Source organism: Onychostruthus taczanowskii, unplaced genomic scaffold (assembly GCF_017590055.1).
Source record: "Onychostruthus taczanowskii isolate IOZ18803 unplaced genomic scaffold, ASM1759005v1 scaffold8, whole genome shotgun sequence".
In the NCBI taxonomy this organism is placed as follows: Eukaryota; Metazoa; Chordata; class Aves; order Passeriformes; family Passeridae; genus Onychostruthus; species Onychostruthus taczanowskii.
The window spans coordinates 16,829,311-16,855,328 of record NW_024505892.1 but is presented as its reverse complement, the minus strand read 5'-3'; the positions used below and the strand labels follow the sequence as shown (position 1 = coordinate 16,855,328).

The window sequence follows — 26,018 nt, the reverse complement described above, 5'->3', positions numbered from 1 at the left end:
TGATAGGGCTCCAGTTACAGTGTCAAATTAGTCACTTGAGAAGGTCAATATTGAAAGTCTACAAGGAGTGTGAGAAAGTTTAGTGACAATTTTTTTTTTTTTGCCTTAGTTTTCAGTTTTTATAACAGTTATAGTTGACCTGTTTTAGGGTCTGTACAACCACGTTGTTACAGGTTCACGGAGGTAGTCCTGATCTGGTGCAAATATTGAATGAAACTGGACTGTGCTTGACCAACCAGCAAAACTTACAGTTAATTATTTCAGAAAACTTGTCAGGAACTTTGTTGCTGCTTGAGCAGGTCTTTGGCCCTCCAAGACAGAGAACAATTTGAAAAATGACTCAAAAGTGTTTGATCCAAAATGTTGACACAACACAACTGTGCAATCCAAGTCCCTTTGCATGATGATATTCTAAACAATTTTCTTGAATATTAATAAATTATATCTTCTCATTGTTTTAAGATTAATGTTTATGAAATATATTTTTCCAAATACAATGTGGTTATGCTTAGTTGAATATAATTTACAACTGTTCTGCTTTGTCTTGAACTGTAAAATCAAATGGAGGTGTGTTAGCATCTGCTCTGTTAAAGAGGGGATTCTGTAAAGACTTGCACAGTATCATGCAAATAAGATTTTTTTTTAAGATCAGTCTTGCTGAGAAATGCTGTATAGAGTCCTTAGTGCTTAGCCTTTTCATAAGTTAAATTTTTGCAATGTAGGCGTATTACAAATCCAGACCCTCTTGGGTTTGTTTGTCTCATTTTACTTCTTTCTGGTTATTTTTGAAAGTCATTTTATTCATGGCTTAGTTATAAGTAACCAGGTTAATTCCAATGGATTGAATGACTTACCTTGTGGACTTCAAGATAAGCTCATCCTTTCCTGAGTTAATTAGAGCTATAGTAAATGCCTAGTACTGTGATTAAAGCATTCCCCTGGTTCTTAGGCACCTGGTCATTGTAGCCAAAACCAGGCTTGAATTAAATAGCAGAGCTTTCTCCTTAAAGAATCCAGAAGAATGATAATGGTAATGGCCTGAATGTGGCCAAATGGATGCTGGAGGATAACTGCCTAAACCACTCAGTAGTGAATGCAGTATCTCTATAATGCAACCTTGTTCCTCACTTCCATTCTGGGCTTGAATTTTATCCCTGAACAACCTCTGTGGGTTTGGTCAAATGTATAATTCCAAAAATCTAAGCAGATTGTTGGTCAGCTTAAAAGTTTTGCAGGATAGAAAAGTAGGCTTAATTTCTTTCCTGAAGAAATTCTAGTGCAAATTTTAGCTGTCTCAGAGTTGTGAGGTTATGAAGGTGTTTTCATATAGAGAACATGCTCATTCTGTCACATTGGAGCTGTCACATTTGGTGTGGCATAATCAAAATCATTGGCATCAACCAAAAAGCAGCAAGTCCCTAGCTCTGTGTCATTTCACACCTATCAAGTGTGGAAGTACAAGTTCTTTTAGACTTTTTTTAGTCTGACACATATACCAGGAACCTGGAATTCACTTAACCATTACGAAAATGAATTGCAAAGATATTATATGATCAGAACCCCAAATACAGAAAAACCCCTTTAACTTTGACATGTGGCCTTTTAGTCTTTTGCCAGCTGCCAGGCATTAATGCTTACTGGTGGTGACAGTGGCAAGTTCTGCCAGCCACAGTGGCCACACAACAGTGTCACTTGAAAAGGGTCACTTGCCATAGCTTTTGCATGCAATTGTACCCGTACTGCAGGTGTGCCCCAGCTGTGCACAGATGCACACAGTTTAGACCTTCTTGCTTGTGAGCATCCCATGATTAGGGCCACTGCTCCCATAGCTGTTAGCACCATCTGGTCCTGGGGGCAGCTGAGGGGAGAACTTGTGTCCCAATAAGCTGTTCTGACACTGCCAGCCAGCTCCTTGGGTCTTCTACCCTGGAGCTCCTCATGTCTCACGTAAGGGAGGAAGAAGATAGAGAAACTGTATGTGACATGGCAGTTGGTGATGCAACCACAAAACCAGCTTATCTGGCTTTTTAACATCACTTTCCTGGATGCAGGTCAGGATATGGTCTGGGATAGGGTAAAATCCTCTGGAGGCCAGACAGCCTGTGGGACACCACTTCCTAGGTTGTCTTGAGGCTAACTTCTTGCCAATTAATCTAGTGACTTGAAACAGTAATATTAAATCAGCTGTTGTAAAGTACATTGCCATGCCAAACATTTCCCTGTTACAGTTTTGCATTATGTGAGAGCAAGGGAGTTATCTTTCCTCTCCCCTGTCCAAAAAATTCTCTCATTGTCAAGAATATAAATGTCAGCATTTTCTGCCCAGGGGAGACACCAGTTCTTTTTTTCCTTGACAGCTCTAGCTCTACTTACATCCATGTGTTGACATCCTTTTGAATCATTTTAGTAATTGGTGCATGAAGCTTCCATTTTTATTTGAGAACTCTTTAAACTATTTGTTGGTGTTTTCCAGTTAGGTATTTCTCCTTTTTCACTTTTTTTTTTCTCAGATTTGCATAGTGTAATTTGTAAAGTAATGCAGTATACCTGAATAGGTTGTAACCTGTAAAGGAGAAAATGTCATCCTAGTACTGCTGTTCAGTCTTTTTCTTTATTTTTCCCTGTCTTTAATTGTTAAAATTCTAAAGATAAAACCCACTGTCAGAATGTTGACAAACACTGTTAAGTATCTATTAAACTTTGAATAATTTATTTCCCTTCTACAACTGTACTACATAAGCAGAAGTTTTACTTGGTTTCATGCCACCATAAATAGTGTACAGCAGCAGTTCTGTTTTAATCCAGTGAACTAAATGGGCATTTTCTTCTTGGAGCACTCAGCATGTCATTGCTAATGATGTGTGAGGTTCTCTTATGTCTGAAACCCTGGTGCATTCAAAATGCTGAGCAGCATTTAAGGGTTTACTAATTCATAGCAGACACACTCTCCTCTCTCTCCACAATTAAAATCTGCTGTTTGGTACAGTGACACATGGTGTAAATTACTTCATTAATGTGCTTTGTTTCTCTTGCCCTTGTTTTCCTTCAAGGCCAAAGAGTGTGACATGAGCAGGTTACCAGTTATTCTGACAAATAGGGGGACACTTCCTGTCCAAACTATTCTGCAGAAATACTGGATGACTTTAAATGTCAAACTAGTGAATGAGGTAAAGTGCTTCCTATCAGGGATTTCCTCTGAGGGGCAGGATATGAGAATCACCTGACACACATTGCATCCAAGTTTACTAGCCTGCAAATAAAGTAAGGAAATACTTCTTTTACAAATCCCACAAAGGGATTAGAGGTGGTTCCAAAATAGTTTTCTTTGTAAGTTATAAAGTTTTGAACCTTTTCTCTCTTTCTTGCTTGCTTTCCTACACACTGTGCTTATTTCATGTGCCTCCACCATAAGCTCTTCAATGTGAGAATTGCTTTGTACTACAGGTATGTACTAAGCACTTAAGGAACTTGGCTAACAATGCTAGGCAGCCTTACAGTCTAAAAATGTTCCCACTTTTTTCCTCTTCAAGAGGTCACAGAATGGTTTGAGTTGAAAGGAACCTTAAAGTTCATCTAGTTCCAATGCCCTTGCCAAGGACAGGGACACCTTCTCCTAGACCAGGTTGTTCAAATCCCCATCCGACCATTAAAGTGTGGAATCACACAGAATCACAGAACGGGTAAGTTGTAAAGGACCACGGTGGTCATCTGGTCCAATCTCCCTGCTCAAGAAGGGTCATCCTAGAGCACATGGCACAGGATGGATAGACATTGTGATGTCAGTTTAATGAGATTGCACTTCATTTTGTTTCCTGTGCATTTTGTTTCAATTGACATATCAGAAGCAGAGTTTTTTGGTTTTGTTTCTACTTATTGTGAAAACCACCCATGTACATGCTCTTATGCTACATTTGGGACTGTATCCTGGGACTCCAGGGAGTAGGAATTATATTTCTTGTTCCACGATGGTCAGAGCTTCAACAGTTATTAAAACAAATACTTCCATTATGAATAAACCATTTATGGAAATGTGATCTCATTGGGCATTTGCAAGATAATGCATGCCAATTAAAAAATTCCGGAAGTTGTGTGACTTTGAAACTATCTCTACAGTCATATAAGTTCCTTCTTTAAAAAAAAAAAAAAAAAGAAACAAAATGTGGTTTAGAGTCCATACCAATGAGTAAAAGCTGTTTTTCAATTTTGTTTTTTACTGGAATTGCTTTCTAGTTATTAGGAACTGCTTTGTAGTTGTTTTTGCTTTCCATACCAGTGGTTGCAAAAACATGTTATTGCCCAAGAAAGCCTCTATCTTTCTCTTCTTTAATTTTTTAAGTACAGATTGCTTGAGTTAGTATCATGAATAGTTAAGCAGTCTGTGGGGGTATCCTATCTGGAGACTCAGTGTTTTCAGTGGATTGGAATTATTAAGTTTGGGTTTTTTTGGTTTGTTTTAGTCCCATTTTTCATCCAGTAATTTAAAAGAGGAGCCTGCTGTCTTCCTGTTTGTTCCACATAAAAGGGAAAACATGCAAGTTAAGTGTTTGGATCATTGCCATGACTGTAAATGAGCCCTGCAGCAGTGCTGATGGAAATCATAGCTGAGAGCAGTCTTGTGTATTGGTCAGAGATGTGTTTCAGAACTTACAAATGATTTCTGAGGGAAAGTGGTAGCAGTGGAGTAAGCCGAGAATATACTGGCTGATAACTTGTGCTTCTGTCATTTGATTCCATCAGATCATATGCCCTTTCTCTAACTAGTGGATTCCCAGATCTTATTTTTTACAAAGAATAGCAGTCAAACTTAGCAGTCTTTTTGCTGAAATTCTCTTTTGCTTCATAGCAAAGTTTTGATCATCGCTTCCTTACTGAGCTTGATCTCTGATGTTTCTATCATTCACATGTTGCATGCAGGTTTTTGGCATTTGTGACAGAAAGAAATATATGTATATGTGAGTGTATATATACATATGTACTAATTTCTCACAATTCAGCTCTATAAAAGATGGAAATTAAAAAAAAAAAAAAAAAGAGGGAAGAACAAGATTTTGAAGAGCAAAGGCTTAAAAGAATGGCTGAACTGGTGTGTCCTTCCATGAATTGTAGTGTATTGACATCCAGGTTTTGATCTGTGGAAAACACATCCTACAAAGCCAAGATGGGACAAGAGAGCAGAAAATCACATGAAGTAAATAAGGTTTTACAAGTAGGGAAAATCAGGACACACAAACCACTGAACAGGATTAGTCATGGATGTCCATCATGGTTCTTAGTGTGATAAGAAGAGATTTGTCAGTGGGAGGTAACACTTGTCTCTCTGTGTTTAGGAACTGTGTTCTACACCTGTGTTTTACACAGCAGTGTCTGGAAGATACAAATCAGTTTTTCCTTGAGTACTGAATATATATTTTTAGCCAGCTGCTGAGCTCTCACAGCCATTAGAAATGTCAATACAATTTCAGTGTAATTAATAGCTAAGAAAGTGAGGCCCCACAGCTGAATGTGAGGCTGGCCAATAGTTAAGAATCTAGTTAGTGCTAAACAAAATTGTTTAGCTTCAAAGTTTTAAATTTTTCACATATGGACTGAGCAGCAGATGGAAATAACAGCCCTTATAAGTTATGTACTTATTAGCCACCTGAGATTGAGGATTTTATTTGCCTTTCTTTATGTTCTATAGAATTTGTTCTGGGGACAGGAAGAAAGGTACCACAGTTCCTTTTCACTGGCACTTGTGCATGCACCAGTAAATTTTATGGATTGCAGAGAAATTTGTGGCGTTCCTGTCAAGAAATACAAAGTACAGCATTCTTAATTGTTTGTAGTTAGAATTAGCTTGCTTTCTCTGGCAAGTTCAAGTGCTGTGTAGCTTGTATCTTTCCTCGTAATATTGAGGTGGCTCATTTTGTTAATTTCAAAGAAAAGAGAAACCTTGAAGAAGGAATTTGGCTCAGAAACTTTGCTCCAAAGATAAATGCTAAATATCTAAAAGAGACTTTCTGGTGCAGGACTATTGTAATTCATAAGAGCAGTGTGCCCTTTTCTGTTGTCACTACCTCTAGTATTTATCCACATTATTCAGCTTTTATTTATGAAGGACTGAGAGTCAAATCAAGATATCATATACAGAAAACTGTAAAATTGCCATTACACAATGCTTTACTTGGAACATGTTTTGTAGTAAAATCATCTTCTATAAAAACAGGACCAAGCTCCTTTATTGGTATTTTATTTACAAAACAAAAATGCAAACAAATAGAAAATCCTACAAACTTAGAGCAAGATGTGGCATCCTGTCGTGAAATACTTAAGAAATAGGAAACTTAGCAAGTTTTCTGCTAAGAAAAACACTTGTAAAGGTGCAGTGCATTTCAGTGTATTTTCAGTATGGCTCTCAAAATGCTAAACAGTTTATTTATGTCATCCTTCAGGAAAATGTCGCACTCACCTGTGGACAGACTCTTCTGTAGTTTGCTTCTAGTTAACAGCCATTAATGTTGACTTATCTGATGCCCCAAATTTCCTTGTGAAGGAGAGTACAGTAGTTCTGAGTAGGGCTGAGAAGCTGTAGGGACCAACACATTAGTGTTAATGTGATTTGATATTTGCTGGTACAGTTATCCCAAGAAACCCATACTATTTCAGAACAAGCCAAACATAAATTCTGGTACTAGAGGGATTTTATGCTTTGAAGGAGAGAGAACAGTAGCTGAGACTCTTGTCTTCTGTAAGGCAGAAGAGATTGGGAAGGAAGGCAGGAGAGAAGGAAGACATCTCCAGACACAAAAGGCATCACACTACAGCACCTTTCACCACATTGCCTCACTGACCCATTTACCCTGGTGGTTCATGTCACGTTTTTACTCTCCTTCTCTTCAAAGTAAGATGTTGAATTGGTCTTTTAGTGTCTTATTCTTTCTGCTGAATTCAGGACAGAACAAGCCTCCCATCATGAACTGGGGCTTATGGATTGTTTTTTAGCTACTCGTTATCAAGCGACTGTAATACACTTAGTGGAAATATCCTGTGCTGGGAAATCCTCAGGCGGTAATTAATGGCTTGTTTCACATAATACTTATCTGTCTGTGCCACTTAAGTAATAACTTACATTGTATGCATTTTGCCTTCCTCTTTTGTTATATTGATAGAAATAAAAGGAAGGACATAAATCATGCAAACCTTGTGGTTAAAATATGAATAGGGGTCCAAGGCCAGAGCTGATCACTGGATTGTCTTCCTTTTGGTGGTCATATGTAGGAGACCGCAATAAGTAATCCATTGGGTGGTGCCTCTGGGCAGCTTGTCAGGAGGATCTCCTCTATCCCAATAACACATGGTGCTAAGAAGTTTCTGATGCTGTTTCTCAAAGTTGGAAGGAGTTGTGGCTAGGAGCACATGCATGGGAAGGAGAGTCAATAATGGCTGAAACTTAAGTTTTTTCATTTCCTCTCTTTTGGTGCAAGGTCTTGCTCTGTATAACATATACCTCCACCTTTGAGCTGAATGGGAGTTCGGTGTTGAAGATTGCTGAGGTAAGTGCCTCTTTTATACCACAGCTTGTGTTACTTAACCTTTCCCCCCTACCTAGAGCGTGTCTTCCATATGTAGCCTGAAACTGAACCAGTCTAAAACACATCTACCATCATTAGGACTGGTATTACCTTATGCCTAGTGTGAAGAAATAGTTGTAAGTTGGGCAGTTTGGGCCTGCATGGGAAGGCAGTCTTGGAAATCGACTGATAATTGTATATTACAGCAGTGCACATTTACTTCTTCTCATATTTATTTTGCTTTTTGCAATAGAAATTTTTTCTTGAGTTCTTCATAAAACAGCACTGTGCTGATTTCCTACTGGCTGCAACTCTAACACTAATGAGGTTTCCTCAAGACAAGTTTATAAGCCATAGTGTGCCATGTTAGCATAAGTACCTCAGTGTTCCTTGTGTGCATCTCTTTCCTGACACATCCAAGTAAATTATTTATAATGCCCCTTGATCCATTGGGTTGCTAGTCACTCTACTCCCTTTATTCAATTAGATTTTAGTCTGAATTAAATTGTAAAGGAGCTTTGGTTGTAGAAAAACATACTTGCAGGCATAGTACCTGAGCCTTTGCAGGTGAGTGATATTTTTAGTAGTGTGTTGCAAGCTATGTGCTGTTTGTTCAGCTTAGAGAAGATGCATAGGAACACTTAATCCTCCTGTGCAGCACACACTGCTGCGTGCAGAATCTATTATAAAATTACATTGTTAACATGGTAAGGGCAGAGCTAGTATCCATGAAGGGATATAAATGTTACTTACGTGTCCTACACTCCCAAGTGTCTATAGACATTTAGCGATGTGTTACTTCTCAGTTTTTGTTATTTGGGGTGAGTTTTTTTGGAAAAACAAAAATCCCATGTGAAAATAGTTTACTTTAGCTGGAAGTTACAGTATTTTCTGAGTTCAAGAATAAAACTGGCATTGCCTTATCAGAAGCTGAGAAAGGAGGTGTAGGGATAACAGGGAACCCGAGAAAATTACTTCCATTTTGTAGAAGAAAAAAGGGTTTTAAAAGGCAAGGATACAACATGAATAGTTCATGTATATAACATATACCAGATCAAAAAGATAGTAATCATTCTAGATTAGCACAGTTTAGATTTTGGTTTCTCTTGTGCTAGGTGAGACCATAAGGTGTGGCTATTTTTGGAGGTCTTTGTAAGCCCCATCTGTAGATGCTGCAGCATGGATGAACTGAATTGCTACTTAAAGCAAGCCACAATTTTTAAATTTCTACTAAACCCTCTTTTTGTCAGTGTCACACACTGAAAAAAAAATACAGATTATTTCCCCTACTGCAGTTTTTCTCACGTTTCTCACAGACTTCCTAACATGCGAGGCAAAAGCTGATGAATTCAGCTTAGTGCAGCTCTTGGCTGTAGGTAAAGAGCTTGAGATTAAGCAAAGTGCCTGCTGGCAAAAGCATTTAATGACTCTGAACCCTTCAGCTTTCAGTCTTTAAGAGGACCACCTGAGACTGGGGGAAAATGGTCAATCAGTCATGGTCTATGTGGCACAAACTGTAGAAATAATCAGAAATAGTATTTTCTGTTCTCTCTGTAAACAATAGGGTTGTTATTCCTCAAAAACATTCTGAAAATTGGCAGTTATCTTTCACAGACTTATGTGAAACTCTGCTGATTTTGGTAGTTGCACATCACTTTTTTTTCTCAGAAGGCCAATCTGGTTTTTAAAAAGCTTTGCTAGTGTACTGATACAAACTAGGACAATACTAGTTCTTTTCTTTTATGGTGAACAAGACTCTTAATGCATGGTGAGATGTGCCAGCAAAGCAAGCAAAACTCCTTTCCTTCAATGAATTGGAACAAGCAGTAATACAGAGTGTACTTGCCTCTATTTGGAGTGTTTGGGGATACAGTTATTTTTTCCACACTTCTTGAGAAAATACTGCCTCAGGTTTCTCTAAATAGCCTAGGTCTTTCTAAATAGCAAATTCTACCAGGCACATACATGTTTCCACAAGTTCCTTCTGCCCAGGCTTTAGGTAAAGCAAAGACTTTAACAGCTGGCATCACTATGCCTTTGTATCTGAATTATCCAATATACAAGCAATAGGAAATAGAAAATAATTTCTCAGTTCAGCATTTGGTTAACCTTCTGACATGCTCTAAGGGAAAGGTGGCAAAAAGGAGCTTTCTGTTCCAGTGTCCATGCTATTTAATATTTCTTTCCAAGTCAGTCCCTTAGTTTTCCTTGCCTGCACTCTGTAGCAAGTAGAACCACTGCAGGATTGGAAAGGTGCGGCCTTCATTATTGGTGGAACTCCCTGAGGACTCTCTCTGACAAACAAAGCTACAGTCTGGCCATTTTGCATTGCCTGATTGTTTGCAATTCATGTGTACGAGATAACGGCACTCGAAATCATTCTGAACCTTATCAGCTTCAAATTAAGGAAGCATCCAACATGATGATTACCATAATTTGTGCCCTAGCTATTAATAGTATTGAAAATAGATTAGTAGTATTAAAAAGAGATTAAATCTTGCCCTGTGCACCTTCCCATGCTTGCCTAGACACCTGCAGGAAAATTTAGTTGATGCTGTTGCTTGTTTTGATGTGTGTGTTTGTTGCTCCAGTTGCCTTCTGGAGGTTTATTTTGTGTAACTCTGTTGTGTTTCATTAGCTAACCCTTCTGTATTTTGCTCTTAGTTGTGTTTTGCATGCCATAGAGCTGGAAGTCCCCGAATGCATGAAATGATCAAAATGTCCATTGCACACCTCTTTGGAGCCCTGAGCTCTCGCATTTTTACTGCTGCTTCTTCATCAGTGGCTTTTCAAAAGGTACCTTGTCCAGCCATTTAGAACACAGGCCTTCTGTAAGATTGCAACTCAAGTATTGTTTGCTTATTAGCTTGCATGGGGAGGGGAGAGGAGGAGGAGATATCAACCATGCTCTTTCCAGATAGTCAGCCTACCTCTAAGAATGGTACTTTATTAATTAATTCAGATACTCTAGAAGAAGGCTTACAGTTCAAAAAGCATTATCTCAGCAGCACTGGAATGGTTTGGCCTCTGTGAAGGGCTGTATGTAGTTAACAAGCTTTTAGAGTTATTTTGTCCACTGGGGTTCAAGTGATAGCTGAATGATGGGCAGAATTGGTCCAGGCCACCTTACAAGAACATCTTCATCAATGACTATTGACAGCTTGGTTTCATTTCAATAAGAGTTAGAAACAATCAAGAGTCTTGTTTGTGTGCTCATGTCGGTACTGATTCGACTATGTAAACAGATCACCTTAATTTTTCCCCTCTTAAAAACTCATCCTCATTAAGGAACTGTAAAAATGACTTTACATTATATTATATCCTTCTCATTCAAAAATGTACACCAGATGCCTTTATGTATACTCCTTATGCATATAATTTATACTACATATTTATATTTTTAAGAATTAATATTTTTAATACTTTTTCACAGCTAGTTCCATTTATATTTACAGTCCTTACTTGCTATATATATCTAAACAATGGCAGAATAAAACCACTAAAACTGAAAAATATAAAAGTATGTGAACAGTCATTTACTTTTATTTTTTGGTTGCTTGGTTTGGATTTGGGGGATTCTTGTCGTCATTGTCAATGATAAAGCTTAGTGCAGGACAAAGGACCAAAACTGCTTCTTTAAGGAAGACTGTGTTGTACAGTTCTGTCACAAACCTGCTCAGCTCCATCAAGACTTTCATCTACTTAGTAGTTACTGTGCAATGTGCTTACACTGTTTACTCTAGTTACAGGTCTTACAGAGGTCTTTGTCCTCCCGCAAAACATGTGATGAAGGATAGAAACTGCACTTTGCAGTGTGCTGTCCCCAGGATCCTAGCTGTGTAACACTTTAGCTGCTATTTGTGCAACATCACCTGAGGCAAAAGTCAAGCATAACTCTGGGCATTGTCAGAGATCTGCCAGCAGCTGGGTGTGGAGTTGGGAACTGGATGATCCATCAGTGTTCTTATATTCTTATATTGCTGCCTTGGCTCCCATGGGATCTCTGAGAAGAGGAGCCCTCTGCTGGATTGACAGTTATTAAAATGCAATTGTTTGTGTTAGTTATGGTAAGGTGCTATTGTATTTTCTGTGTTGAGAAAGGCCTTAAAGGCTTTCAGATGTGTTACAGTATGTAATGATTATAGTAGGATAAGTGGCAAATACCTGTACATCAGAAGCGACAAGCTTGAAGAATTGGAGGGTATTTATATTGCACGCATAGACTTGCAGCAAGGTAGTTACAATAAGTATCAAGAGATGCATAATCAAAGCAGCATTCAATGAGTTCTCTACAAAGTGAGGCAAGTACCAAAATCACTTGGGTTTGACAGGAGACTTTGCCAGTTTTGCCCTACCATTCCTGTAGCTGTGTGACTCATGAGTGACTTGGCTTTCCAACCAAGACTGCTAAAAATTTCTAATGCGCTAATAAAGCAACAAGAAATAGTTGGGAAGGCTGACTATCTGCATGTGAGAGACCTTGGTATCCTCCTAAAAAGTGTTCCTGGTAAGTGGGAGTTGATCTCTTTGTGCTGCTGTCTTGTTTCCTCATCAGGTTTGCATTGAGACATATGTATCTAGCTGTCACCAGCGGAGCATTAACACCGCTGTGCGGGCAACCCTCAGCCAAATGTTGAGTGACTTGACTTTACAGTTACGACAAAAGCAGGAAAACATGGTGAGCCTTCTGGCATCAACAAATGATTCCATGTCCATGACTGCATAGCATTTTGTTCTCATTCATCTGAATGCCTTATGACTTTTATTTGACACTTCCTCAATTAATCCTGTTTAAAAGCCTTTTTGGGCTCTGACTATGCCTGCCTCAGAGCTCTCACATTGTCAGCTCTAGTTGGCTGGTTTGTTTGTTTTTTTTCTTTGCATTAAATGAAAGAGACTTTGTTCTCATGTCAGGCTGCCTCAGCCTTTTCCGTTCTTTTATTTTGTTTTCTTGTTTTTCTAAGGTGTATTGAAATCTGCCAAAATTCTGCCAATTGAATTCTGCCAAAACTTTTTGCATGACAAATATTTACATAGCGAAAACAGATTCTCAGCTAAGGAAAGTGTAATTGAGATTTTTCTTCTACTTTTTAATAGAAGAAAAGTTTAACTTATTAAATTATTTTTCTCTTTGTTAGCAAAAAAAAATTAAACATTTTTACTTCATTATTAAAATCCATGAGAGCTGTTTGAATGACATCCCAGCACATTTTCAACTGCAGATGTTCTGGGTACATGTGGAATTACATTGGCTTCTTACATTGTCTGTACTGTTTTGTATAATGCCATATTGTCAAAGAAATACTATTTGTAAAAGTCAGTTTCTATTTATTAGGAAAATTTAAGGACTGTAGTTGTACAGATTGTTTTCCTTACATCTGTTTTGGGTTAAGATGAACACTTCTATTTTGGATTAGTAGACTAGATTGATTTATTATTTTTGCAGTTGCTCAGCAGGATGAAAACAGTTTAAGTAAACTTGTCTCCTGTTGGTGCTAAGTAGGTTCATTTTGCTAGCCAAAGCATTTACTGAAAAAAAAAACCCCAAACAAATAGACAGAAACATTTTGGGTCTGCAAATTCAATTTTGTTAGTTATTTTCTTAGCTGAGGAGTAGATAAAAGCATATGAGAACTGCATTTAGTTCCTGACATTTTGTTATTGATGCTTGAGAGAGTTTGGGTTGACCCTGTTGTGCATGATAGGAAGAATCCTGTACCACAGCTGAACCAAATCATGTGAGGTCATTTCCATTTTCTGGCTGCCATTTATTCTGTTGGTTAACATTGACATTGTCAATGCTCTAAACTCTCTAATACTCAACTGATTTTGGTTTCTAAGTAGTTTGTGAAGTCTAAACTATGCTTTTCTCTCAGTTATTTTCAATGCAGTTTATATGCCTAATTATTACTGAGTTGTTCTAGGTGTAGGAAATCCCTTAAGGACTTACAAAACTTTCAACTAAATGAGATGCAATTTCCTTTAATCTAAATGGCTGTTAAAACAGTTCTTAAGGAATTTTAAATATATTTTGCAAAAAGTTCACTTAAAAACCCTAACAAAAAGCCCAAAACAGATAGAGGAAATGAATTTAAGAAAGTTCTGCTGTTAAAGTATTGCTTCTATAACGTTCCTCTGCGCCTTGCACCAATTACACCACCTTTGTCTTTCCTCAACAGATAGTTGAAAACCCTGACACCTTGCAGAAATTCAAGAGTCAAGGTATTTGTGATACTTTTTTAGTGACTCCTTCCAGTCCAGCTTTTTTATTCTAAACTTTCTTTTTATCACCACAGTACTGTTTGTCATGGGAGTTGCACCCTCAGGATTTTCTAACTTGTCTATAGTTTGGTGCTTTCTTGGTTACTTGTGATAAGAACTGAGCTAGCCCTGGTAGCTCCTGATATTTCAAGTTGTGTCTTCATTTGGACCATGGTGACAGCATTGCTCTCAACATAGTAATAAATTATTGTTTCAAGGTGCTAACTTCTGTAATTAAGGGATTGCAGTGCTCTGGAAAAAGTTTTAGTAAGTGCCTTTACTTCCTGAAATAAAATTGATTTCCAGAGTAGAATGTGGAATCTGAAAACAATTGTTACTGTATTTCAGGCCAAATATATTGTTCATATAATGACTACTTGCCTAGTGATTATTTTACAAGAGAATAATCAAAAAATAACCAGTTTTGACCTTCACTCAGGATTTCTGTAGAACTTGTGTGAATGGAGGCTAAAATCTTTGAAGAGTACAGGCATTCTTTTATAAGATCAGAAGATGGTCAGACATCAGAAAATGTGTAAGCAAGAGAAACTGCAGGGAGAGATACAGAAATTGGCTGCCAAGTAGAAAACTGAGGCCAGTCTTTTTTACTATTTAATTAGATACTTATTTTATTATCTGAATTTGATTTCAGCTAACCTTCTGTAAATGCATGTAAGCAATTAGTGCTCTCTCCGGGTTTAATACTGCTGCTTTTGCATTTTGTGGCGATCGCTTTCCAGCTACATCTTATCTATGAATTTTGGTAGCCTTGCTCCTTATTTAGAAGCTCTGACCAGCTCTGAAAATCCATGCAGTTAATTGATGTTGTTGTCCAACCTGCTCATATGTAATGCCTCTGATATTTGTCCTTTTTGGAGGTACTTCAGCTGAATCTCTTTGTGATGATGTTGTATCTGTCCTCACTGTGCTCTGTGAGAAGCTCCAGGCTGTCATAAAGTGAGTTGTTTAAGTTTATAATTTCAATTTATTACCTGGAGGTTGAGAGTTTCACTGATGTATGTGATTGTACTGTTGTAGATCTGGAATGATGGAGTAAAGCTGTGCTTAAATAAAGTGTTTACTAGAGAAAGTGTTGTTCATGATGCATTAATTTAATCCTCGCTCGAAATGAGGAGCTAATTTGTCTTCTTTGTGCACTGTTCAGCTCTACAAAGCTTCCAGTAAATCTAATCTGTAGGTAACTTCCAGACAGCAGCAAAATACTAATAATCCGAGGAGAAGTTTTCTTTTCTGACTGGAAGAACCATCATAGAGAGAGTAACAATTACAAGAGCCATAGAAAGACCTAACAGATGCTATATTCAGAATTAATAAATCTGTCCTTCTTAGTCAGCCTTTATCTAATTGAAGTAATTTGTGCTATCAAAGAATTCCTCCAGTTTAGGAATATCATACACTCTACCTGCTTGAAAATGTATGATCTTAACTTCTAAAATGTGGTTGTTATGGACAGTAAGTGTGTTATATGCTGTACAATTTTCAGAAACTACGAGAGACAAAGATAGCACAGACATCTATGTGCAGTTCTTTTGCAGGCTTTCTTGCCATGAGTGTCTCTAATAACAGCAGGATTACAGAGGAATCCTTACTTAGCATTATTTAATCAGTGTCATCATCTGAGAAAATAAAATCAAGAGTGCAGGGATACCCTATGCATGCCCATGCATGTGTCAACTGCAAGGTGATGATCATCTGTGTTAAGACACATTGTAAGAAAAGCTGTTGGGAAAGAAGGCATCTGTACCTGGAATACATGTATCTTTCCAGATGGGTGTGGACTGTTGTGAGGAAAAATCTATAACCTTTAAAATATAAGAAGCCAGCAGTTTCCAACCCTCCGTAGCACAGAGTTAGAAATCCAGCTTTGAGCCTCAGGATTCAGTGTTTTCTCCATAGCATGTGAAATGGGTATTGTACTTGATACAAATTCATATATGTGAACAAAAGGAACTCAGGCAGTGACAGAAAAACAGATATTTCTCACTCCTTAATTTAGATTCAGATAAATCCATTCTTTACAGCTTCCTTGACCTACAATCATGTATCAGAAAGTGCATTCCTCCAGCTCTCGTCTCTAACCAAAAGAGAGTTATTAAATCCTGTTTTTCTTAGGAGTGAAAACCATATTGTGGGTACACTTGCCATGGAGTTCTCCTTTCATAAGGTGGACCTCAGCCTTGCTTGTGTCCTGGATCCCGCAGCTGATAATAAGGGCAGGGGCAGGCACGGTACATGTTACAAGTGTACTGTAAATCAGTTTCAGGTGTCCGCAGGTTCTTTAATATTCTTTGTCATGAGGCTTTCTTTGAGTTTATGGTTGTGACAGAGTTACTGGCAAGGCGCTGAAAGGCAGTCATGTTACCATGGGACTTTCTGCTTGGAGACATTACCTTTTGATTATTGTGGCTGTCACCAAGAAAAAAAAAAATAACCAGAAGAGAGTAGTCTAAACATGCTTCAGATTGCCTGAAGAAACTATCAATAGTCCAAAATGTTCTGTTGTCTCCTTTTCCTCTGTTTAAAGTTCCTTCCCAAGATTTTAGATTGAATTTGAGTACTTATTTGGGTTTTATTCTCCCTATTTTTTCACTTTTTTTTTTTTTAAGTAGTAGATCACTGCATGTGATCAGTACAAAATAAATGGGATGATACAGGTGATCATACCATTGTAAATTGATAACAAGAAGGAAAATTAATCACTGCTGTAAATTGTGGTATAATTTTAAAGTGAACTTAATGTGGTTGTTTTAGAAAGTTAAGTAATCTGTTTTAATATTATGTGAATGGCATCTTTTCTTTGCCAGTGACAATCGTCAGCTTCAGCTTCTTTACTTGGAGTGTATCCTCTCCATGCTGAACAGCTCCTCCCCCAGCATGCACCAGCACAAAGGATTCACTGATCTAATATGGTGAGTACATCTGAAGACTAATGCAAATACTCAGTTTGTAAATGTAAAAGGACCTGCTCCCCCCAGCCTTGCAAAAAAACCTGTAAAAAGTCTCCAGGTGTGAGCAGAGCATGCTGTTAACCTACCATCAGTTCCTTCTGTGCCTCACATAAAATTGGTTAGGACTGCCTGCTCAGCTGCCACATTAAAAACTTGATAGTGAATTATCACTGTAATGAGGTCTAACGGATTTAGCCAGAACAGAAAACCTCTTATGCTTTCTGCAGTAGTTTGGATTTGGATGTGGCATTGAACACAGAGGTGCTCTGCTTGTTGTAGGAGGGTACTGTTGAGATTCTTAATGTTCTGATACAATAATACAGGAAGATAAGCAAAATTAATGTCAAATGTGTGCTGGTGACCAGAAATGCTTATTAGGATCTGCATTGTGTAAGGTTTGTGGCTAAATAGTCTTAATGTTGCTTCTATTTTATCAAGAAATTCTCCTTTTTAATACACATCACCAGGAAGGATTGATGTCTTTGGTGTTTGTATCTACTTCTAAATTGATACCATCACATCAAAGCAACTGAAATAATCCTGCCTTCCTTGTGATTGAAATAGTGGGGGGTTTATAGCCTATGGATAATTGAGTCATAGTAATAAAGCAAGAATGTAACTAATATGCAGTTTCTTGCAGTCTGTGCCCATCTTTTGACCTTGTCAGGTGATTATATTAAGGAAAGATATGTGACAGTTAATGACAAATATGTTTTTTGTGTTTTGACCCTGTAATTTTTGTAACTGAAGTGATTGACTTGGGCCCAGTTCTAAGGATGGAACATGTAGAGGTACCCATAACTCCCCTGCTGTCCCAGGAACATCAGTGGCTGCAAGACTGGGAGGTGTTCAGACTGTAACACTTGGCAGTGTTGCACAAGAACCCAGTGCTGAGGTATAACATAAGAGCAGAACTCTCTCATGGCAGATTCACTTCAGAAGTTTCTGCCTTTGAATTTCACCCAGCCCTTTTTTTTTCTGCTTATGCAACAGTCTGTGGGGCCATTCTGTGAGCAAGGTCACAGAAATTATCTCAGTTAAAAGAAAACACTTCCTGTTTTATTTTCAATTTGCATGCTTTTGGCGATCCAGCTTATGCTGCACATCTGCAGGTGTTTGTATCTGTGTACAGGTGTTGTAACTGTGTACCATGAGGGCAAGCCATCAGGAGTGGGACTTCTTAACCTGCACTGCTGCCAAGGAATGAACATGCATGTTTCAGCTACCTGTTCTAAGGTGGAAAAAAACCCCTAAAACACTAGGAAGATACAAAGCAGTTTAAACTGCAAACATCATTTTGAACATTTTGTACACACTAATACATTAGCTGTCTGGTGAGGTTGTGATGCAAACTGGTAGCTGTCATTCTTCTTTAAAGAGCTGTTCCCTTCATGCACACAGCTTTCACTCTGATGGGCACTTTGTAGTCAGTTCCCAAAGAAGATAAAGAAGAGAGCGGACAGAGAAGATTTAGCTCTGCATGCTGACAGCATTCTCCATAGTTTGATACAGAAATACTTTGACAGGACTAAGACGTGTGGGGAATATTTTGTTGCAACCTGTGATTATGCCTGCTTTGAGACAGGCATATTTCTTAAGCAGGGAATTGTTATGTTTTGAAATGTACTTGATTGGAGAAATAAATGGAATAAGCAGATTCAAAGTCATTATCTGATGTCCTGTTAAAAGCTTTCTTTCCATGACTTAGGGAAGCTGAGCTGTTTCAGATATTTTGTTAAGAGAAGCAATGAAAGTTCTAGACTGTATAAAACCTTGAGAAAATAAAATGTAGTTACCTATGAGGATGTGTTTTATGAATTGTTACTTGTAATAGGGTGCTTGCTCTAAGTACTCGCTTAAACCTCTGAGACATGGGTGAAAACCAGATTTGGTACTTCTTCTCATGCAGCACTTGGCTTCTTAAATTAAGATCTTGCAGACTGAAGTAAAATGTCAAGTGTGTGAGTGCAAAGCTGAGAGAGCAGCTAATGGATCAAAGTGCTGAGCTGGCTTTGGTCCCACAGAAGAGTGATCTGCTGGTGTTGAATCTCTTAACATGAGTGTTAGACAGTTGAAGGAAGAATGGGTATTTACTGTATAGTGGCGTATATGTAGTATAGTGCACACTTTGAGTTATTGCAGAGGGTTTGCATGATGTTCTTAAAAGATGGCCAAACAGAGACTCACACTAAGGGTGCTTACTAAAATAATGCATGTGCAGTTCAGTGGTTGAACATTCAGCCTTCTAGTTAACATAAATTAGTTCTTGTTTTGTTAGTTTTTTTTAAATCTCCCAAGATGAATTGAAAAAGAGACACTGAGCAGTGGAAGCCTAGAATTTCTACTTTGTGATGGGCTGCAGCTGGTGAAAGAGGCAGGCATACTATCCTGCAAAGGGACAGCACTGTGCAGCAACATGAACTTGCAAATCACTGCCATGTTTCTACAGTACACAGAGGTCTTTCCATATGGACTAGCATGCTGATGCTTGAGAGATGAAAAAAGCCTGGCATAATTTGTTTTTCTATCTAACCACTGCTGTTTGACTGACCATTAAAACAAGAGTGTGTATCTCATTTAACCATGGGCTATTTTCAATCTGTTCTTGTAAGAGTATTTTTTTTCCACTGCCATCTGCTGCTTTTCTCTTTCTCAGGAAGCAACTGTGTCCAGCCCTAATAGTAATCCTGGGAAATCCAATCCATGATAAAACTATCACCTCTGCCCACAGCAGCATCTGCCTTGAGGCTGATTCACCTTCCTCAGGGATCTCTGATCATGGCCGGGGTTCAGGTTGTTCTTCCACAGCACCTGCCCTTAGTGGGCCCGTTGCACGGACCATATATTATATTGCAGCAGAACTGGTTCGACTGGTGGGGTCAGTGGAATCCATGAAGCCTGTGCTACAGTCTCTGTATCATCGGATGGTGCTTTACCCACCACCTCAACATCGAGTAGAAGCCATCAAAATTATGAAAGAGGTAGGACAATCACATGTGCAAATCCAGGCATGTAAAACAAAGTGTTTATTTAACAGTAAGTTTTGCCGATATGTGCACACCAATGCATTTCAAACCTTCCTGTCTAGGGGTGTTGAAATTGTCCTTTCTGAGCACAGCTGGTACACCAGCACCACTCTGACAAATAGTTTGATGCAGTTGTAATAGCTGTATTTGTCTCCATAATACCAAGCTACTGTGGCAGCTCCGTCAGTGCTCATGCTGTGGTGCTGCATGGAGCAGATCCTATCGCTGAGTCACAACTGCTCTTTTGGGTGAGATAGAGCATAACGATCCAGTCTACAGCTTCTTTGGCATCTTTCCCCAGACACATCCTCACAGTGTGGTTTCCAGGCAGGAAGGTGAATATATGCTTTGATTACATGCCCAGTTTTTGAAATCCAGTTTCTTGGAGCTTTTTTTGAATAGATACAAGAAAGCTGCCAATGGCTTAAGAAGCCATTTCAAGACCAGTCCATTCTGGCCTCTTTCCCAGTGTCTCTGAAAGCACTAGAAGTGAAACACTGGGAGATTTATTTCAGCACTAGCTGAAGTTATGGACTTTTCTGTTCCTCATGGGCACCTTTCTTCTAATGTTGTGGAAAACAAGGAAATTTGTGTAATTTATAGGAGCAGTGGTATCTCCTAGAGAATTTTTCATCTAGCTTGTGCATACCTAGGCTGTTCTATTTCTGAAAAATCTCACTTAACACCACACAGCCACCCACTTGGTTCCTATCTAAACTAGGAGTAATTCTGTCACTGTCTTTCTCTAATTTTAAACAATAGCAAGATGATAACTGAAGTTTTAGGAAAAGCTTTGTCTAGTGTTGTTTTGTGCAGGACATACCTGTTGCTTCTTTGGGCTTATTAGTACATGCTTGTTTGTATTTCCTGGTGGGCATTAACAAGGTGCCACCTAGCAGGTTGAGTCTGGTCACTTTGCCTATCTTTTCATGACTCCAAAATTGCATAACTAGGTGGCTGAGGAGAGAGGCTTCCTTTGGTATAAACTATAATAAAAAAATACTTATGTAGGCATAAAAATTGTCTTGTGTGCAGTATCAGATGAAAAATATCAGTTAAAAATGTAAAGCACTGGAGAACATTCTAAATGGGATTCTTGCTGAATATTCTCCTTTACTTGCTTTTCTGTGTCTAAAAAGAGGAAAGTAGCTTCAATAAGTAGAACATCGCTGTGCCATTTTCATTTGCTGTGAGAAATTACAGTAGTGCTACCTTGGACTTGATAGAATTATGAGTTATTTATTGTATTTAAATAATGCTTAGATAATCTTCTACTTACTTCTGTTTCCTTTCCTTTCAGATACTTGGCAGTCCTCGGCAGCTTTGTGATTTGGCAGGGCCCTGCTCTTCTGAGTCAGAATCCAAGAAGAGGTCTATTTCTAAAAGAAAGTCCCATCTGGATCTTCTCAAGCTGTACGCTTTGTTTCCTCCTTTATCCTCTTCTGTCTTAAACCTGTGCACACAGAACACTTAAGCAGTTCAGGAGCATACCCAGTATAAGCCAGGGTATCTGCCTGGTTAAATAAGCTCTGAGAATGGAAAAGGTGTAAAAGCTCTTGCTTGGTTTGTCATCAGTCTGGGTCTGTTTGTAAAGACATAGATAACTATCTTGTTGAGTTTTCCAGAATTCCCAAACATGTTGGTTTACAGCTGGAAATTTTTGAGTATGTGTCCTTAAATTTGCACTAAAATAAATGTGTGTTTCTTTAGAGGTATATTTTCAAGATGAAGTCAAAGGAGGTCATAGAAAATTTTAACATCGTCACATTGAGCAAGAAGGGTTCTCAGTTCTTATAAAGATCATACCTTGTAGATAGGATCATTTTCAGGGCACAGATGGCCTTTAAATTTAGTTCAACTGGGTGTTGAGATTTTTTTAGTTAAGTGCTTGACTGTAAGAGAGAACATGCTGTGCATGATGGTATGAATGCATGGTAACTTTTCCTTGTTGGCATTCCCTTTACAGAATGACCATGTCTGCATGGGAGACTTTATAATTTGTTCTTACACTAATTGTCTTTCTCAGGAATAGACTTAAAGGATAAGTTCACTTCTTCTTTTCCGGGTTATGGAAAGATGGTGTTGAATGACAATGACATGCTCACCATACATGTTGCATCACTTAATTGAAATCTGTGTTTATTGTAGTATCATGGATGGGATGACGGAAGCGTGCATCAAAGGTGGTATTGAAGCGTGCTATGCTTCAGTGTCCTGCGTCTTTGCCCTGCTTGGAGCATTAGATGAGCTGAGCCAAGGGAGGGGTCTTAGTGAAGAGCAGATCCAGCTGCTGCTCCAGCGCTTGGAAGAATTGAAGGATGGGACCGAGACAAGCAGGGACTCCATGGAGATCAATGATGCTGACTTCAGGTGGCAGAGACGCATACTGTCCTCGGAAAATCCTGCCTGGGAATCAGGAAATGAGAAAAGTCCTGATATCAGCATTAGCGTTACCACAGACACTGGTCAGACTACTTTGGAAGGGGATATGGGACAAACAACTCCAGAGGATAATACAGAAAATAAAAAAAACTCCCTGCCATCTCCAGCTGGACATGAAAGCAAAGAGATTCATTACAGAGAACCAGAGTCAGAAACCATTGACCAGCCGGATGTTGTTCAAAGAAGCCACACCATAGTCTATCCAGATATAACTAACTTTTTATCAGTTGATTGCAAGACCCGGTCCTATGGATCCAGATACAGTGAAAGTAACTTCAGTGTAGATGACCAGGACCTTTCTAGGACTGAGTTTGATTCATGTGATCAGTATTCCATGGCAGCAGAAAAGGATTCGGGCAGGTCTGATGTCTCAGACATAGGCTCTGACAATTGTTCCCTGGCTGATGAGGAGCAGACCCCACGGGATTGCCCAGGTCACAGGTCCTTACGCACTGCTGCTCTCTCTCTGAAGTTGCTGAAGAGCCAAGAAGCAGACCAACACAGTGCACGGCTCTTCATCCAGTCACTTGAAGCGCTTCTTCCTAGGCTTATAGCTCTTCCCAGCATAGAAGAAGTGGATGGAGCACTGCAGAGCTTCTCTTCAACATTCTGCTCAGGTTTGCAAGCAAATACTTACTGTCTAGCCAGCATGCACACTCTGACTGCACTGTACACAGATTCCCTTGTAGGATTTCATCTTCAGAGAACATACCCAGAATGAGGAGGTTTGGGCTTTACACCATACATTCCTCCACAGGAACATGCTTCATTTAGGGCAAAACAAATTGAGTATGTAGGCACTGATCCAAAGGGAGGTAAATCCATTGACTGTTAACAGACTCTGGATTATGTCCTGAATCAATAAAGAAATGGAGTTTGTTGTAGCAAGATACGTCTTTGCAGGTTTGTGAAGCTCTGTTGAGAAGCTTTGCACATGCTCTCACTAAAGAGAGGTCAGGGTTGCCCCTTAGCATGAGAGGAGTGTGGGAAGTACCATCACCTGTTTGTAATGAGATACAAGCAGCTTAGTAATCACTGCACTGATATTATGAGTAATGCCAGCCTCACAAAGAGGGTGGTAACAATTCCACAGCAGTAAGCTCTAGAAAGGATAGGGAAAGAGGAGAGTTTGTCTTCACTCTTTTGTTTTTCTTAATGCTGGTATCTAATATGACAGGAAGTGCAAAGCTCAAAGCCCAGACCAAGAGAAAAATTAAGATTTTGCCTTCTAAGAGATTAAATATCTTCAGTTCTTTCATTATTAGAACATTTGGGATCTTGACCTGTCAAACAAATAAAAAAGTCATGCAAAGGCTAGTTTGTCCTGTTGATAGCATATTTGTGTGTTAATATATATTTATAGAAGGGTTTCGCTTTCCTGACAGAGGCCAAAATGAAAATGTTTGCTAAAATACATCTGTTTATTTAACTTACTTTGCTTCATTTGCCTTTCCTATTGCTTGTCTCCTAATCATTGCTTCATTCATTTGTGCTCTCTCACACACATTATACTCATGCAGAAGGGGGGACTCTTCCCATCATCAATCAGCATAATTTAGATATGAAGCTGGGTGAATAAGATGATATTCCTGATATCCTGTTTAAATGCTACTCAAATGAACCTTAACTCAGGAAGATCATAAATGGTATTCTTAAGAAACATTGGCTATTTTATATCACAGAAGGGAAATACCTTAGAAGAGGCACTAATGTTAACTACTTTCCTGATTGAGGGGCTCAAGAGCACCCTTTCTGTCACAGTTATTTCTTTTTTCCTGGAAAAGGGTAATCTTGAGGTTATGATGAAACCAGTGCTAGACCTCTAGTTCAAACCTTTGTGCACCTGTTCCCTTGTGCATGAATGAGTATGCCACTTCTTTCCCCTTTGGTCTGTAAAGTCTTTATTGAATGCTTTTAAAGCTTTAGAAGATGTGGACCTAGGAAAATTCTAGATTGTAAGGGTAAACATAGCTTTTCTTGGCATTTAGTATGAGTAATACAGTGAGAAAAATGGAAGAATATAACTCAATTTTTGCATTAAATCCATTATTTGTGGTTTGTACATCTTAAAAAAGATACCTAGTCTTGGGCTTGTTGAGAGAGGTCATTTACTTTTCTAAGAAAGCCACCCCTGTGGCTAAATCTGTACTTTAAAAATGTACATGTTTCCAGATGGATTTTTGTAATGTGCTTGTAAAAAAAACACCATTCAGTAAGGAACCATGGAAAAGTGGAGTAGCAAGTCACTGTATTAAGACAGCCTGGAAGAGGTATCCTGGAGTTTTCATGAAGTTGTGGCTGTTGCAGAGTTGTACTTTTATGCTTTCATAAGATCTGGGTGATTCCTGTTTCAGTTGGACACCTGGAATGAGATTCAGTCCAGCTGAAACAGTCCCTTAACTTGTACCTCAGATCTTAAGCAAATGTCCATCAGTCCTCCCGAGGTGAGAGCTTGTGCTCCTGTGTAGGTGAGAGAGCCATTAGTTTAAAAACCTTTAGAGAGAGAGAGACTTAGGAAAGTTGAAACAAATGTCAGGGGGTAAGAAGTTCCCTGGAGAGCTTCTGAGACACCAGTGTGATCTGCCTCTATAAGCAATGTGTAGGTCCTTACTTTAGGAGTCCTTCATTAGCACCAGCTGGTGAAGGCACAGATTAGGTGATGAAGCTAGAGGGATTGATCCCATTCATTGTATAGACAATATTTATTCATGTATAATTCTTGAAAAATACAGGGAGAAATTTGAGAGTTGGTTAAGATTTGAGTTGAGAAAAGACATGGATGCAGTTCTGAGACCAGTCAGTACAGAAGCAGTATTTTTGTGTTTCTAGGAGACCTTATTTAACTGCTTTGTTTCATTTTTTTGATTTTTCTTACACTTTGGAAGAAAAATACAATTCAGTATTCTTTCTTTCAAGCCAGCTCCTTATATAGATAACATTGCAAAATTAGGCTATTTTCATAGGATTGAAAGGTAGTGAATGGAGGTAGGAATTTAAGGCACTGCTGAGATAAGCATGGAAAAGGTGTAGTCAGCTAAACAGAGTTGTAGTGAAATTAAGACTTGCAAGTAAGCTGGTTAACTCTAAAGTCAGGAGTAAGTTAGCCCATCTTCAGTTTTGATTCCATACTTTTTAGAGAGGAGGTTTTTATGCTGGTAAGTATGGTCTTATCTTCTGCTTCTGTGATCTCAGCATCTCACAAATGCAATTGTTTGTTTTCCCATAATTTAGAGGAAGGTAAGGAACATATTTTTCCCCAACGTTTTTTGGTGCTCAAATACATGCCCTCAATGGAGTATCCACTTTTCTGTGCACTTCTACACCTTCCTTTTTAATTGTAATCTTGTATAGGAGGTTGCACATTTTTAAAAACATTTTAATGCAAAATAAAATGGGGTTTTTTGTTTGGTTGGTTGTTTTTTGGTTTTGTTTTTTTTTTTTTACTTTTACATATGTCTCTGCCTTGAGGTTTTTATTACTGTAGCAGGTTCTAGTCCCTGAGGTACTTATTTAAGAGAGATAAGACAAAAAACCAGTGGGAGATGAGATATATACATCAATATCATTATCCTCCATCCCACAGAGTGTTAAGATGCATCTTTGTTTTCAGTGATGAAGAAATCACTAGAGCTACTCACAGGGTACTTTCAAGCACATGGTTGCAGTTTTGGTACCAGGTAAAGGATCTCTCTTGACATTCACCATGAGAAATCTACCCCAAGCAATGCCAGCCTGTGTGGGTGTGGTTTGTGGCCAACCCTGTCACCCTT

At 38.6% G+C, this 26,018-nt stretch overlaps 1 protein-coding gene across 3 annotated transcripts in view; it reads left to right on the top strand.

Annotated features, from left to right (window-relative positions):
- The window catches only part of ARFGEF3 (ARFGEF family member 3), a 93,417-nt gene that overhangs the window by 22,646 nt on the left and 44,753 nt on the right, over positions 1-26,018 (top strand). Inside the window, exons 5-13 of one of the 3 annotated variants that reach the window (XM_041423684.1) lie at positions 7,464-7,532; positions 10,215-10,346; positions 12,106-12,228; positions 13,730-13,772; positions 14,690-14,768; positions 16,637-16,741; positions 19,437-19,761; positions 21,107-21,219; positions 21,955-22,865. In XM_041423684.1, the coding sequence (XP_041279618.1) occupies positions 7,464-7,532; positions 10,215-10,346; positions 12,106-12,228; positions 13,730-13,772; positions 14,690-14,768; positions 16,637-16,741; positions 19,437-19,761; positions 21,107-21,219; positions 21,955-22,865 (1,900 nt within the window). The remainder of the gene's footprint in view (positions 1-7,463; positions 7,533-10,214; positions 10,347-12,105; positions 12,229-13,729; positions 13,773-14,689; positions 14,769-16,636; positions 16,742-19,436; positions 19,762-21,106; positions 21,220-21,954; positions 22,866-26,018) is intronic. The other 2 variants (XM_041423686.1, XM_041423685.1) reach the window with 2 other exon arrangements.